At 40.9% G+C, this 17,750-nt stretch overlaps 1 protein-coding gene across 4 annotated transcripts in view; it reads right to left on the reverse strand.

The window, feature by feature from the left end:
* Positions 1-8: 8 nt before the first annotated feature.
* The window catches only part of UPF3A (UPF3A regulator of nonsense mediated mRNA decay), a 58,654-nt gene continuing 40,912 nt past the window's right edge, over positions 9-17,750 (reverse strand). Inside the window, exons 9-10 of one of the 4 annotated variants that reach the window (XM_077482693.1) lie at positions 7,122-7,363; positions 9-396 (exon numbers count right to left, since the gene is read on the reverse strand). In XM_077482693.1, coding sequence (XP_077338819.1) covers positions 305-396; positions 7,122-7,363 — 334 coding nt within the window. In that variant the 3' untranslated portion in view covers positions 9-304. Of the gene's footprint in view, positions 397-7,065; positions 7,364-17,750 lie in introns of all 4 variants that reach the window. The other 3 variants (XM_077482692.1, XM_077482691.1, XM_077482694.1) reach the window with 3 other exon arrangements.

Here is a 17,750-nt window from a genome sequence, read left to right on the forward strand (position 1 = left end):
TTCACAAATTGTATGTGGTAACATTTATTAGGAGCTCTTTGGCACTAAGAGGGTGAACAAAACTGTAAGGAAGATTATTCCACTTTTCTTTCTGGGGAAAGAATGAGGCAGGCAAGATGTGGTTTGGCTTAAGCTTGAATCGTCCATAGTTTAAGGCCCCCACTGTCTTATATAGGACAGAGCACTAGAACACAGAAGTTTCTTCTTAGCATGTATGTTTTACCCAGCACCTTCACTCTTCTCTGAGCTTCGTCCTGATATATTGTCTGCATCATTCTTTCTGCAATAAGCCTCTTCTACATATTTACTTGTAAATCCTGTAGTTATGCGACTGCGAGCTCCTGGTTGGTACAGCTGCATGGCCGGGCGATCCTGCGCAAGGTAAGCCACAACCAGCTGTTAACAGAATGAAGATGACATAAAACATGGCAGTTTCTGAAATATAATATACCATAGCACTTCTACAGCTAGACAACCTGAACTGTCACAGGTTAGATGACATCCCAAAGGCAATAGAAGCCATAGTTTAATGGAGATTTCCACAGACATATGTACATCAGGAAATTGGCACTACTCCATGATAATGCAGAGAATTACCGGCACATTGTACATATGAGATACACGATTTTGGATAAATAACTCAAACTTTGTACTGATATGGGGAACCAATTTGATGTTCAAGTGGGGATTGTTGTGTTCACTGGGAATATATTTAGCTCAACAAACAATCACTATTTGCAGGACTGCATTATCAGATGTCTGTCTGAGAGCACTAGGGCAGCGATGGTGAACCTTGGCACTCCAGATGTTTTGGAACTACATTTCCCATGATGCTCATGCACTGTGCAGTGTAGTTGAGCATCATGGGAAATGTAGTTCCAAAACATCTGGGGTGCCAAGGTTCGCCATCACTGCACTAGGGGATCATAGACTATGCTCAATGACACTCTTTCTAGCTCTGTTTTTTTTCAAACAGATCAAGAGGTTCCTAAAGACTGTCACAGTACTCAGTGTAATAATATATTTCTTAGTTTCTTACTGTATTGTACTCTGTGTTTAGCTTTACTATATGAATGTTGCTGAATTATTTATACTAAAATAAGAATTAAATAAATACAAAACTGTAGTAGAGTCACAGCCAGTTCTTATAAAAGAAAGCAGTCTTAGCAGTGGTGTATCCTCCATGGGTGCATGTGTGCATGGCACACGGACTCAATGGGGGTGGGGCCCACTGTTTGATCACACTTTGCACAGCAATAAGTGTGGGGAAATTCTGTTCCGTTCTGTGTCCTTGCTGCAGCTGCGATTGTTAATCGCAGCTGCAGGAAAGACCCATCCAGGGCCTGTGTATGGGGAGGAGATCGGGTGCTGGTCCAATTCTGGGGGAGAGAGAGATTGCTGTTTTTTGGGGAGAGGACTATGATTGGTCATTGCTAAGAACCTGGCCATAAGAGGATGAGAGCCTGCACTGAAGACAGAAGGAACCACTATAAGTCCATGGAGAATGGTTGTAAGCTGTGCAGGGAAAGTTTGCTGTATTGTGGGGTAGAGGGTCACTTAGTTTTGAGGTCTGAACTCTGCATCATTTACTCCCGACCCCTGAACTCTGCATCATTTACTCCCGACCCCTGAACTCTGCGTCACCTTCTCCTGACCCCTGAACTCTGTGTCACCTTCTCCTGACCCCTGAACTCTGCGCCACATACTCCTGACCCCTGAATGCTGTGTCACTTACTCCTGACCCCTGAACTATGCATCATTTACTCCCGACCCCTGAACTCTGCATCACCTTCTCCTGACCCCTAAACGCTGCGTCACCTACTCCTGACCCCTGAACGCTGCGTCACTTACTCCTGACCCCTGAACTCTGCATCACTTACTCCTGAACTCTGCATCCCTTACTCCTGACCCTGAACTCTTCGCCACTTACTCCTAAATGCTGCGTCAGTTACTACTCACCCCTGCATCGCTTTCTTCCAACCCTGAACTGTGCGTCACTTACACCCGAGCCCTGAACTATGCATCACCTACTACCATAGGTGTGCGCAGGGGGTGTGCCAGGTGTGCTTGGGCACACCCTAATCACTACATGTGGTGCAGATTCCCCCTAATCCTGGGCTATCCTCCTTCCCCATGTTGCCCCCACCCTCGCCACAGTGCTGCTGGCTTACCTCCTCCCAGATGCTGCAGGGATTGTTTCAGAATGGAGATTGGGGGAAGGAGGTAGTAAATATGTCATTTACCAGTCTTTTCCTTTTCTAAATGTGTCCATTCAGAACTATGCTTCAGTTTGTGAATGAACAGGAAGCCGCTCAGTGCAGAGCACTTTCCATTCATTCACTGTCCAGTGCAGCTGAGGCTGCAGCGAAAGGCAAGTGTGTTTGAGGTTTGGGGTACATACCCTAAAGCAATGGGCTGGGCACACCTATGCTTACTACTGACCCCTGAACTCCGTCTCACTTACTTCTGACATATACAGTTGATTTCCTAAAGGCAAATAGACTGTGCACTTTGCAAAGTACAGTTGCACTCTACAAGAGCAGTAGCTCCAGAGCTCAGTAAATGAGCAGAAGCTCTGCTGACTTCCATTATCCAATCATGTGCAAGCAAAAATGCTGTTTTATTTTTTATTTTCCTTGCATGTCATTGAGTACTCTTTACAAAGTGAAGCTTTACCTCATTTACTAAGCTCTGGAGCAAACTGTCTATTTGCCTTTAGTAAATCAACCCCTGTGTTTCACGTACAACTGACCCCTGCGCTCTGCATCACTTACTACCAAACCTTTGCATCACTTACTACTGGCCCCCTGCACTCTGTGTCCTTTTAGGCCACTCCCAATATTCAGCACAATGACAACCACAACTAATTCTTGCTGCAGCGTGCTGTGCATTCCACGCTTACTTTTTCTCAGCAGAAATGCCCAACTTATGATTTTGCACACTAGCCCACTGGTTTCAGAAATCACCTCTGAATCTAGGGTTGTATATTCTATTAGGAGAAGCCCCGAGTCTGGATACAATGTGTGAAGGTATGCTCACACTAAATTTACTTGTGTATTTATTTTGGGCTGCATTTTCTAAGCGGTTTGAAAGGTCACTAGATGATTTGTATGCTTTCAGTTGTACCTGAACGTAAGCACACCATGGCATTATCAAGGCCAATTTTTGGACATTTGGCATTCAGGACCACATAAATAGTTATTCACTAAAGGTTATAATATTTCATAAATTAGCCAGATGAAGTCAGAGTTAGTGCCATGCAGCAAACTACATACTCATCACTAAGGATGAGCTCAGGCGTGTTCATAACCTGCACGTGCAGAGCCCGCCAGGAAGTCGGCACTACATAGCGCTAATCACAGGCAGTGAAACATTTCTCGATCTCTGCAGCTGCAGAACGGGGAAATGTCTCACTGCTTGTGATTAGCGCTGTGCAGTGCCGACTTCCTGGGGGCTCTGCACGTACCAGTTGCGAACATGCCTGAGCTCATTCTTACTAATCACACAGGAAAGTGTATTGTGAATATAGATTTATATAACTGTATATTAGATGAATGACCTACTGTTTCCTATATATACATTTAACACTAACTGTTTATCCTCAGTATAAGGAAATAAAATCAAACTCTGCTTGCTGTATATTATAAATTGCAGGTGTGGCCATAACATTAGTATGCCAAAGATAATCAATTAGGGTCCACAACCAGTACTACTAACAGCCAACTATTGCTAATGAGCAAATGAAACTGGCTTTACTTAAAAAAAACTGAGGTATTTACGTTAACAGGAGAACACAACTGCTATGTTTTTCAGCCATGCCCCCGTTCACTCTGATGCAACTTATCATGTGATTTGACAGTTCCAAATAGCATGGCAAGTCGCACCCTATTGTCTGCAATAAAACCGTTCAAATTGGTGCAACTCCAACTCTGTGGTGTCGCACCAATTTGAAAAAAGGTTCCTGCACTATTTTTTGCAATTTCAGGTGTGGCTTGCATAGACATCTGTGCATGAAGTGGCACAGATGTCAGCCAAGTAGCACCTGCAATCGCACTGACCTGCTACTTTAAAATCGTGTCACTTCAAGTGCAGTAGCACGATTTCAAAGTAGCATTCGTCTTGTGTACAAATGTTTACAAGAATCTCAATACCCAATATTAAAATGTATGTAAACCTTTTTTTCCAGGCTTCTATTTTTACTCCTTCTTCTTTACCTGCTGAAGCTACCAGTAACGTGGTAGGACTACAGAACACCTTCCCCAGATAGTTATTAGCTCACATGATTTCTGGCACGATTAACAATTTTTTTTCCTTTTTGTACTTATCGTACAAGTGCAATATATATATATATATATACAGACCAAGAGGAAGAAATCGAGTGAAAGTCACTTGTTAAGGATTATATACACTTTAAATTAAAACTGTGCATTTACATATGCCCCCATTTAGCGTTACATATTGTGTAAAAACTTTAGCTCAAGAGTAGTTGGGAATTAGAGGCTTGAAATTCGCTGCCCTATCAATTGTCCAAACTTATACACAAGGTTGGTTTACTAAAGGAGTTGAAAATGTTCACTCAAAAAAAGTGAATATTTACGTTATTATCCAATCATATACAGATTTAAAAAAAACAGTTATCTGCTTTCCACATGATTGGATAAGTTGAAGTGAATCTTCACTTTTTTTGAGTGAACATTTTAAAGTACTTTAGTAAACCAGCATAAAAGTCTCCCTATCCAAAACAGTGTATAAGTGGCATATAACAAAGATGTATGGTTAACCTCTTCTCGCCGATGATACGCAAATATGCCGCCTCTCGGGGGTTGGGCTTTAACAGCAAGAGGCCCCATATATGCGGCCCTATGAAAACACTTTTCTTTGCCGAGAGCACTCTCGCTGCACAGTTGCTGACGGGGATCGGAAAGCTATCAATGCATACTTGTGATCGGGAGCTTTCCAATAACATGCCCGCTGTGACAGCCAATCACAGCAGTCACATGACCCGGCATTTAGAAGCTCTTAAAGGGCAGGGAGGAAGGGATTAAAATGAATCAAAACAACCACAGGGCTCTGTTTAAAACTGTTATGCGCACATCAAAATTGAGAGATAGTATTTAAAGAGGAACTTCACCCATTTTTTTTTTTTTAATTAACAGTCAGCAGGTACTTACCAGTCCATGCATTCCAGTGCTGTCTTTCTTTATCTATTTCTTTTAATGCTGCAGGTTCCCAGCACTGCAATCTTGTATTTGGCAGCCAGCTGTGACTTCTTGATGAATCACAGCTGGATCCCCACTGTGCATGTGCTAGATTGCAGGGTGTCAGGGGCGGGGGGAAGCAATCCTTACCTAGGCAAGGATTGAGGAAGTGGAAGCTGGTACCAACAAAAAACAGTACTCTCTCATCCTTCCCCACAAAATATGAACTTCAGTTACAGGCTGGGGGGAGAGAAGCGGTACTTCAATTTTAATGAAGTTTTGCTGTAAGATATGTCAGTAAACAGCAACAACTGTCAGAACTTAGGTGATCTCTGATCCCCGATTCAGACAAAACAAGTAAAGTTACAGTAAATCAAAGGAAGAAATATATATTTGCATAAGTTCACAAGTATAATCAAGACTGAATATTCAGATTCTTACATAAGTTCCTTTAAATATAAAATGCACTACAATTTATTGTTGCAGTGAAATTTAAAGTGCTAAGTAAAAGTTTTAACATAAGTAATAAAAAAACAAAATGTGTCTAAAACCCAAACTTTTTGTAGTTTATACACCATAGATTATGGAAAGGTTACAACCCACAACCCCATTCAGGTTTTTACTGCTTTCTGAGTTACTGCTGTAGAGATGCACTCAATCTATTTGTGTTGGTGACAGTTGTCACAGGGATTAAAAGTGAGGAAAAATCCAAAATGTTGAGGCTGACCCAAATCAGGAACAGATGGAAAATTTTCTACTGGGGGCATTTGTTATAGTTACAACTGTTAGGCCCCTTTCACACATATGGAACATTTGTCAATTTTTCATCCATCTGTTGACAGATGAAAAACGGACAATGCATTTCTAGGAAAAAACATATGTAAATGGATGATCATCTATTTGTATATGCTAACGTCCACCTCCTTCAACATCCATTTTTTGAAACCGATCAAAGGCCTATTTTTCTTCCGTTAAAAGAAACGTATTGGAGGAAAAACTGATATAAATAGACAGTCAGTTTTGCATCAGTTTTTGCATTGGTAGAGGATGTTAAAAAACTGATGTAAAAACTGATGAAATGCTGATCAGAAACTGATATAAACTTTTCTTTGAAAAAACATGACTGAACTGATGAAATTAACAATGTGTGAAAGGGGGATGGGATTTTTGGCAAGATTTCCTCTGATTACCTGTTGTGTACATAAAATTAAGGGAAACCTCCCCACTGGGACAGAGAACAAAAAAAAATGGACAGGGGTTTTAATCATTTATTATATACAACATAAAAAAAACCAATTTGGCTTTAAATCTACTTTAACTGATACTAGATGTGCTTTCTGTCACTATGGTGACTCATATACTGGATGTCATCCATATATCTTAGAGTCTGTGCTGAAAGATTTCCCTAACAGAATTTCTGGCCATGTCACAGTACAGAATTAATACCTCTTACTGTATCATGGGACTCACTGGTAGCATGCAGTTGTAAACTGTGAGCACGTATTAAATTAAAAAGTGCTATAAGTTCATTATACTGCATGTATGCTTTTGAATGGAAGTTTTGGTCCCCTACAAATATTGTACAAGTTAGGATCATTTGCTTCCAATGGCAGGATAATGCTTTGATGCATATGTATTGCTATGCTGATTGTGTTTAGCAATATCAAACACAATTTAAAATAACAGTACCAACATCCAGAAAAGATGCTACTCGGGAAAAAAATATATTGAGTAAATACATAGTGTTTTATATACAGTATGTCTAATGAGCTTCTTTATGCCTTTTTATTTGTGAACGCATAAAGAACAGTAATTTTTACTGGGGCATTTTGGCAAATGAGAAATGATCCTAAAAGAATAAAAGAACCTTATTTCTTATGCGCTCCTTTTTGGATGCCATGTCATCACACTTGTCCTCTTTACCCAGTTTGTCTACTGCATCCGCTGTATAACTGTTGTTGTGGCCTCCTTTCTTTGCACGATCTTGGTTGTATCCTTTTCCCCATTTCTGGTCTTCTTCATTCCTCCTCAGATACTTTTCAAACTCATAATGGTTCCTTGGTTTTCTGTTATCATCAATGCGATGATACCTTTGTCGTTCTTGTTCTTTATCCCGGAATCTGCGTTCAATATCCCTTTGTTCTTTGTCACTGTCATTCTGTGTCCTAGTAGAGACAAACAATATTATGCATTCAAATTTTGTCTCAGAACAGTGCAGAACTGCTTTCTCAAAACAGATGGCATGCACATATAATTTTTTTGAAAATCAAAAAAGCAAATAGAAAAAAAAGTAAAAAAAAGGTAAAGTTCTTTTAACAGACATAAAAAAACATTACAACTGGCAATGTGCAGCAATACAGTGCATTACAACAATATGGCTAACAAGTCTCACTTTGCAACCTGTGTACACTATGCATTGGGTTACTGACAGCTGCCTTATCTCAAAGTAAACCAAATGAACATTTAAGTCAATAGAATAGTCACCTAGAAGTGCCTGCGTGTCCGTTTCAGATTCCTTCAAAGCACCTTGGGACCTGCAAACGTATGCCCTGTACACACGACCGGTTTTCCCATCGGAATAAACTCTGACAAAGTCCGAGCGTCAAGAAAGAAGTGACGTACAACACGTATGACAATTGCGCGGTAGTGCGACGTGGCTACCAAACAAAATTGACGCCCTTTTTTCCCCACAAATAGAGCTTTATTTTGGTGGTATTTGATCACCCCTGCGTTTTTTATTTTGTGGCAACATAGCAAGTATAGGCGCACAATTCTGAAACGACACTGTAAATATCTTCCAATATATTGACCAATACAATATAGAATAAAAAGTCTCTGATAATAAATGATTTAGTCCAATCGGAACTAGAATCCAGAGGTATGCAGACAGGGCAGCCGTAAAATTAGGAATGAAACCATGTTTCCAGAGAAACTGCAAAATTAAACAAGTAGAGAAGCGCCTCTGGGTGCAGTAGTTAAAATACCAAATTTATTAGGCAACAAAATGTGCACTCACATGTAAAAGGAGAATAGCTGGCACAAAACGCGTCCTTCACTGATGATGACATCCCCTGGAGTCGACTGAACACTGTGTCCCAAGCCTCATTCTGAGGCCGTTCTTCCGCAAGCCGGCATTTCCAACGTTTGGAAGCACAACAACTAACGACCAGCTTGATCAGATGGCTAGATTCCATTTGGGGGAAAACGTCCATGAAACTTGTATACAATGCCTGCTATTTCCTTTTACATGTGAGTGCACATTTTGTTGCCTAATAAATTTGGTATTTTAACTACTGCACCCAGAGGCGCCGCTCTACTTGTTTCGTTTTTTATTTTTTGCGCTATAAACAAAAAAACGCATTATTTTTTACATTTTGCTACAATAAATATCCCCCAAAAATATATAAAAAAAACATTTTTTTTCCTCAGTTTAAGCCGATACGTATTCTTCTACATATTTTTGGTAAAAAAAAAAATCACAATAAGCATTTATTGATTGATTTGTGCAAAAGTTATAGTGTTTACAAAATAGGGGATCGTTTTATGGCATTTTTATTCATATTTTTTTTTTACTAGTAATGGCGGGGATCTACGATTTTTATTGTGACTGCGACATTATGGCGGACATAACGGTTTTCCAGATAGGAATTGGTTCCGTCAGAAATATGTAGAAGATGTTCTCTTTCTATGTCCATCAGAATTTTCAACGTAAAAAGTCAGAAGGGGCATACACACGATCGGAATATACATATATGAAATGCTCCTTTCAACTTTTTCTGTCAGACATTCCACCCCTGTGTACGCGACATAAGGGAGCTCTAATATGCAAATACCAATCAGCTGCTGTGATCACCAGCTCTGACTGACCTTCTACTACTTCTTTTCATCAAGACTGGGTAACAGTGACATGCAAGAGGTTGGGCAATATAAATCTATGTTTTTTTCAAGCATGTTTAAATCCAGTTACTTTTGACTGACTCATTACTTCTGCTGGAAGTCTATTCTCTTTTGATATAATATTTGGTAGATTCTAAGGTTAGTTTTGAACTTTCTTCCTGCTAATTTAAGGTCATGTCTCTGTGTTTTAGGTCAGGGCTTCATATTGAAAATACTGACCTACTGGACCTTATTCACAACCATGTAATTAAAGTTTTTTTTTCTTGGCAATTTTTTTTATAGAAATTTAATAATCCAGGAAACAAATATCAAAGCGATACAGGAATATAATATGTTAGGATACCATAGAAGATTATAATTTCTTAATATAACTAAAGATAAAATTTGTCTCATACTTTAGTCAAAAGATTGATAAAACAGACAATTTCCTATTCAAGAGAGAAAAATTGTAAACATTTACAATGTTAACATAACTAAGTCTCAAGTTAACAATAAATTGAGATTATCTAGAGTATTTACTAAAGGAGGCGTTAAAGGATTATCACTCTTATAATTCAAGCAGGAGCAAATATCAGTAATTTTGTAGTATCATAGGAAACAAGGAATGAAATTAAAAGTAACACTACTTTAACCTGATGAAGGGATAAAAGAGGTACAAGAAAAAGGTAAAAGAAAGGTAAAGTAAAGAAGGAGTTAGAAAGGAGAAGAGAAGAAAGGAAATGGAAGAGAAGGGATCTCCGGGGCAATGTGTGAATTGGAATGGCATGGAAAAAATGAAAATGTAGGAAAAATGTACCAAGGCAACAACAAGGATTCATCGAAATTAGAAGGCAAATAGTGTGTCATCCAAGGAAGCCATATTTTCTTAAATTTAGATATTTTTTCTTGGGTTTTAGCCTCTATTTTGGCGTGAATCATAGCTTGATTAATTCTATGTTTAGTTTCAGTTAATAGCAGGGTAGGGCATTTCCAGGATTTAGCGATTGTTTGTTTTGTGGCTGTAGTAATCTTTAACCACTTTCAGACCGGACCAATTTGCTGGTCAAAGACCAGACCACTTTTTGCGATTCGGCACTGCGTCGCTTTAACTGACAATTGCGCGGTCGTGCGACGTGGCTCCCAAACAAAATTGACGTCCTTTTTTTCCCACAAATAGAGCTTTCTTTTGGTGGTATTTGATCACCCCTGCGGTTTTTATTTTTTGCGCTATAAACAAAAATAGAGCGACAATTTTGAAAAAAACGCATTATTTTTTACTTTTTGTTATAATAAATATCCCCCAAAAATATATAAAAAAACATTTTTTCCCCTCAGTTTAGGCCGATACGTATTCTTCTACATATTTTTGGTAAAAAAAATCGCAATAAGCGATTATTGATTGGTTTGCGCAAAAGTTATAGCGTTTACAAAATAGGGATAGTTTTATAGCATTTTTATTAATAATTTTTTATTATTTTTTTTTTTACTAGTAATGGCGGCGATCAGCGATTTTTATTGTGACTGCGACATTGTGGGGGACCCATCGGACATTTTTGACACATTTTTGGGACCATTGTCATTTAAACCATAATCACTGCTATATAAATGCAGTGATTCCTGTGTAAATGACACTGGCAGTGAAGGGGTTAACCAGTGGGTGGCAGTGTAGGGGTTAAGTGTTCCTAGGGGTGTGTTACTAACTGTGGGGGGGTTGGGCTTTCATTTAGTGAACACTGATCTCTGCTCCAATCACATGGAGCAGAGATCAGCATCACTAGTTGCTAGGCAGAATGGAGAAATGTTGTTTATCCGTGAGACGATCGCGGGGATGCCCGCGGCGATCGAGTCCGCGGGTCCCGCGACCGGACTCACGGAGGTCCCGACCAGGCGGCGCGCTCCCGATGGGAGGGCGGCAAATTTAAAGGGACGTACATGTACGCCCATTTGCCTGCCCGTGCCATTCTGTCGACGTACATCGTCGTGCGCTGGTCAGCAAGTGGTTAATAAGAGTTTGAACTGATTACCGGAGAGAGTTGTCGGTTTTAAATTCAAAAGTGCTATCAAAGGATCAGGAAAGATTGACACTGCAATTAATGTCGAAATCATGTGGAATATATTTTTCCAAAATCTGTTGACAATTGGGATAGTCCACTAGATATTAAGATGTAATCCAAGTTCAGTACAGCCTCGAAAGCAAGATGAGGACTAATTGGGAGCAAATTTTGCAATTATGGTAGGGACTAAGTACCAACGTGTACTGTAAGTACTTTGTAATTAGTTTAATTAAAGGTTTTAGTCACGTCTACTTTTTTCCCTCTTTCTGCAAGGCTGTACATATTATGTTCCTGAAGTCTCTCCTGATATGTTTATTACCTCAGACCTTTCACCATTTTTGTTACTCGTCTCTGAACTCTTTCCAGCTTATCAATATATTTTTTGAAAGTAAGATCTCAAGAACTGGACAAACTGGGGAGATTGACTAAAACAGGACAACACAGAATCTGGTGCAGCTGCGCATTGTAGCCAATCAGCTTCTAACTTCAGCTTGTTAAGTTAAGCTTTGACAATAAAACCTGGAAGCTGATTGGTTTCTATGCAGAGGTGCACCAGAGTTTGTTTTAGTAAATCTCCCCCACTATTCTAACTGAGGTCTAACTAAAGATGTATATAGGGAAATCAAGACCTCTTTCCTCTTGCTGTGGAACCCTTCAGTGATACACCCTAGAAACATGCAGTATGTACATTTTACAAAATTATATTTCCCACAATTTTACTATAAAAAATTTGGATAGGTTAAAGAGGAACTGCAGTCTGCTCACATAATTTGTAATAAAAATATCTGCCATTCTGAAGCTTCCCTCTAACCACTTTGCATATTATTTTATATATACTGTGATACTGCAATTGCCAAATATGCTGCAGAAATCTCCTGGCTCCCTGCATCCATTTTAACTGTGGGCAGTTAAAGCTGCTGCCTGTTCACTTCCTGGATTTACACAGACACACAGGGGCATACCTCCAGCTCTGCAGCTCTCATTGATGGTTGTATGACTCATCCTCCCTCCCTTCCTGGCAAACTCTCACAAGAGTGAGAGAGAGAGCTGTACATGATGTCATAAGCCTAGGCTTTTTACCAGACAAGAAACAGGAAGTGGGCTGTATAAGGTATTTACTGGCAGAAAAAAAAAATGTTTTACTATCCAAAGTTAAAACAACAAGGGCAGAAGATTTAGGGCCGGTTCACACAGCGAGGCGATGCGAGGCGACACGGCTCGCCTCGCCTCGCTCCCGCAAGTCGCCCCCGTTCTGTACAATGGAACCGTTCTGAGAGGAGCGACTCGAGTCGCTCCGACTCAGAAAAAAGGTTCCTGTACTACTTCTGGGCGACTTCGGGGGCGACTTGCATTGACTTCTATACAGAAGTCCTCTGCAAGTCGCCGCTGAGGTCCCCGCAGGTCGCGGCGAGGCAAGTCGGAGACGCCTCGCCGCGCCTCGCTGTGTGAACCGGCCCTTAATAGATGGAATGATGAAAACAATTACTGAAGTTCTGCTTTAAGCCAAATGTAAAGAGTTTGTTTATGAAACATACAAATTTTGTGATAAAACAACTAAGATAGAAATAGGACATAGGGAGTCTACAGCAGTATGTAAAAGCAGGTTCAATACAGCATTGTTTATGTGGAAACATAATTCCAGCCGAGCAGTTAAGATGTGAACGATTTGTGCAAAAATGGAAAGAAGAGGAAACTGAACATGGTAATAAAATAATTCTGTTAATAATGGAACAGGATAATGTATATATATTAAAAAGATCTTTAAGGAGCAACTCTGTAAGGCTGCTTTCACAGCTGCTTTACCACTTTCACGCGGTATTCAGGCGTTACAGCGCTAAAAATAGCGCCTGTGTAGCGCCTGAAAAAAAACGGCCCCTTTCCCTCCAGTGTGAAAGCCGGAGGGCTTTCACACTGGAGCAATGCGCTGGCAGGACGGTGAAAAAAGTCCTGCTAGCCGCATCTTTGGAGCGGTGAAGGAGCGGTGTATTCACCGCTCCTATACCGCTCCTACCCATTGAAATCAATGGGACACCGCGGCAATACCGCCGGCAAAGAGCCGCTGCAGCGGCGCTTTGCGGGCGGGTTTAACCCTTTTTCGGCCGCTAGCGGGGGTTAAAACCACCCCGCTAGCGCCCGCAGACCGCCGCTAAAACGACGGTAAAGCGCCGCTAAAAATAGCGGCGCTTTACCGCCGACGCCGCTCCCGCCCCAGTGTGAAAGTAGCCTAATTCTTTAGATTAAGGAAGTGAAAGAGACAGATCACAAGACAGAAAAAAAAAGTGAAAAACAGGAAAGCAAGGAAGAAAGAAAATGAACACAGGAGAAGCCCAAGAAGTTCCATATATATATATACTCCAGTATAAGCCGACTCGACTATAAGCTGGGGCACCTAATTTTACCACAAAAAACTGGGAAAACATATTAACTCGAGTATAAGCCTAGGGTAGGAAATGCAGCAGCTACTGTAAGTGGAAAAGAGGGTCAACAATGCCCATTTGCAGTCTCACTGTGCCCATTTGCAGCCCCACTGTGCCCACTGCAGCCTCACGGTGCCCATTGCATGCCTCACTGTGCCCATTGCATGCCTCACTGTGCCCATTGCACACCTCACTGTGTCCATTGCACGCCTCACTGTGCCCATTGCACGCCTCACTGTGCCCATTGCACGCCTCACTGTGTCCATTGCAGCCTCACTGTGCCGATCTGCATACCTGATCAGCCCATGTCATGCAGTCAGACAGCGGCCATCCAGTGTACAAAAGCCATGCCTCTTCCTTGTCCTCGTCCGTGATAGGCGGAACACTCACTTTTCCAGCAGTGATTCAGTGTTTAGTGTTCCGCCTATCACGGACATCCTCCTCTGCCCTCAGAAAGCTCCACATTCTTGGCCTCCATGACTCTCTTCTTTCCTGGTTGTCCTCTTACCTATCTCAGCGCACTTTCAGTGTCACATACAACACCACCTCTTCCGCTCCTCTTTCTGTTGGGGTGCCCCAGAGCTCTGTCCTTGGGCCCCTCCTATTCTCTCTCTACACCTATTCCCTGGGCCAGTAATAGCCTCTCATAGGATCGAATGTAACCTCTATGCCAACGATGCCCAGATCTATCTCTCTACTCCCCAGCTCACCCCCTCGGTCTGATCATGTTTTACAAAATTACTAAGTGACATATCAGTATGGATGTCACACCACTGCCTCCTAGACTTGGACCTCTCCTTCAGGCCCCACATCCAATCACTGGCTAAATCTTGCCACCTTAACATCTGCAATATTTCCAGAATTCACCCTTTCCTAACTAACGACACCACAAAATAACTTATTCACTCCTTGGCTATATCACTACTATGACTACTGCAACTCCATAATTTTGACAGCAGAAAGAAAATAACTAGATATTCGGACTTTAAAGGCAGTTTGGACCACATGAATTTCATCGAAAAATATATATTTTATTTGTACATACATAAAAACTTGCAAAAGAAAAACACAAAGCTAAGATATGAGATATGATATAAGATAAGATATGGGCCACAATGGTCTGTTAAATGTGTGTTACACCGTATTAGATGAGTGAGTCCCTGTGCGTCAATGCGTTTCGCTGGTTCGCTTCATCAGGACACACAAAGGGATGATGTAAAGGGAGACAGGTCTCACTGTATTGGAACAAACATATGAATCATATTTCAATGTAATTTTTTATCACATATGGGAGGTGTGTAGTCTATATATTACAGGTGGTATAGTCAGCTGGATATATATTCTTGCCTGAATGTGAATACACATGCATACAAATAGAATCTCCCCAGACAGGCACCAGAGTAGCAGGATAAGCCAGATGGTCTAAAACCTCACGTAGTTTAATATGCACATAAAGCTAAAAAAAAATGTACAAATTGCCATTATTATTCAGTAAAAAGGGAGTGTATATACATAAATAAGGTGCAACAGGGTGGAAGTACAAAATAAAGAGAGGGAAGAAAAACTTGTATTCCAAAACTCTATATCTAAAAAGGAGAATCTTCCACCACCTATCCAGATAGCATATAACTTAGAATCCCACTAAGAACTACATACATAATTCTCAAAAACATCAGGGGGGAGAGCAGGCACTATAGTAGGCACCATGGCATCAAGTCAAAAAGATTGCTGTCTAATCCGGGCTGAGCACAAAAGTTTGCCTAGAGAGGAGCGGGCGGATACCGTCTCGACCAATGATGGTAGCCTTGCATGATGTAATAAAGGGGTGGGAGAGAGTAGACTTGGATGTCCTCAGCCGATAAAATGAGGCACAGCAGGGGCAGCCAACTGCCTGCATAAGGGAGACATATTCATAGGCAAGCACATAAAGCGCCGTGAATACACACATGAGTAACGTGTGATATTCAACTCACCACCTGTCTGTACTTACCACCATTTGATGATTATATTGGAAAACTCAATACGCAAATCTACTAGCATGTATAAATTGAGAAATTAAATATCTTGAAAAATATATACAAAACACAAGGTAAATAAGGAACATATATTAAACCAGCCCTCAAATTTTCCACTCGCCTAAGGGTAAAACGAGGGCTGGCGAACGTGGGCTACCTCACAGTGGTGGGGCGAGCACCGCCAGTAGACGGGGATGAATGAGAGCCCTTCTCCCAGCGATCAGCGAGGGGAAGAGAGAGGAGAGCAGGTGGCCGGCTCATAAGTGCTCCAAGAAACATCGCTCTACCAGCTTTGCATATCTAGAGAGTGACATTTTTTCCCATTTTTCTTTGAAAACTAGCTCAAGCTCTGTCAGATTGGATGGAGAGCGTCTGTGAACAACAATTTTCAAGTCTTGAAAAAATGAAGAAAAAAAAGCCCACGCAATAATTAAATAAAAATACAAGTGTCAGCTGCTCCCCTCAAATTTAACTGACTTTGTGACATGTAGGTTGTATATAGAATGAGGGGGCGCTAAGCGAATAATCACAACATATTAAGATTAAATAGCATAACATAAAGTGCAATAGTGCTGTGCAATCAACAATATTAAAGTGCTTAATAAATTAACAAAGTGCATATATGATAATCAAAAGTGAGTATAGTCTATCACTATAAGCAGCAAGTTTTTTCTTAATATGTTGTGATTATTCGCTTAGCGCCCCCTTATTCTATATACAACCCACATTTTTCAAGTCTTACCACAGATTCTCAATTGGATTTGGGTCTGGATTTTGACTGGGCCATTCTAACACATGAATATGTTTTGATCTAAACCATTCCATTGTAGTTCTTGCTGTATGTTTAGGGCTGTGGTCATGCTAGAAGGTGAACCTCCACCCCAGTCTCAATTTTTTGCAGACTCTAACAGGTTTTCTTCTAAGATTGCCCTGTATTTGGCTCCATCCATCTTCCCATCAACTCTGACCAGCTTCCCTGTCCCTGCTGAAGAAAAGCATCCCCACAGCATGATGCTGCCATCACGTTTCATGGTGAGGATGGTGTGTTCAGGGTGTTATTTTTCTGCCACACACAGCGTTTTACTTTTTGGCCAAAAAGTAAAATTTTGGTCTCATCTGACCAGAGAACCTTATTCCACATGTTTGCTGTGTCCCCCACATGGATTCTCGGAAACTGCAAACGGTGACTTCTTATGGCTTTCTTTCAGCAATGGCTTTCTTCTTGCCCCTCTTCCATAAAGGCCAGATTTGTGGAGTGCACGACTAACAGTTGACCTGTGGACAGATTCTCCCACCTGAGCTGTGGATCTCTGCAGCTCCTCCAGAATTCCCATGGGCCTCTTGGCTGCTTCTCTGATTAATGCTCTACTTGCATGTCAGTTTAGATGGACAGCCATGTCTTGGTAGGTTTGCAATTGTGCCATACTCTTTCCATTTTTGGATGATGGATTGAATAGTGCTTCATAAGATATTCAAAGCTGGGGATATTTTTTCTATAACCTAATCCTGCTTTAAACTTCTCCACGACTTTATCCCTGATCTGTCTGGTGTGGTCCTTGACCTTCATGATGCTGCTTGTTCACTAAGGTTCTCTAACAAATCTCTGGGGGCTTCACAGAACAGCTGTATTTATACTGAGATTCAATTACACACATGTGGACTCTATTTACTAATTAGGTTCCACTAGATTTTAGTTAGGGGTATCAGAGTAAAGGGGGCTGAATACAAATGCATGCCACACTTTTCACATATTTATTTGTAAAATATTTTGAAACCATTTATCATTTTCCTTCCACTTCCCAATTATGTGCCACTTTGTGTTATGCCCCGTACACACGATAGGATTTTCCGACAGAAAAATGTTTGATTGGAGCTTGTTGTCGGAAATTCCGACCGTGTGTAGGCTCCATCGGACATTTTCCATCGTAATTTCCGCCATACAAAATTTGAGAGGTGGTTCTCAAATTTTCCGACAACAAAATCCTTTGTTGTAAATTCTGATCGTGTGTACACAATTCTGAAGCACAAAGTTTCATGCATGCTCGGAATCAAGCAGAAGAGCACTGGCTATTGAACTTCATTTTTCTGGGCTCGTTGTACGTCACCGCGTTCTTGACATTCAGAATTTCCAACCAACTTTGAGTGACTGTGTGTATGCAAGACAAGTTTGAGCCTACATCCGTCAGAAAA

Source organism: Lithobates pipiens, unplaced genomic scaffold (genome assembly GCF_037356315.1).
Source record: "Lithobates pipiens isolate NorthernLeopardFrog02 unplaced genomic scaffold, aLitPip1_a1.2 Scaffold_16, whole genome shotgun sequence".
Lineage (NCBI taxonomy): Eukaryota > Metazoa > Chordata > Amphibia > Anura > Ranidae > Lithobates > Lithobates pipiens.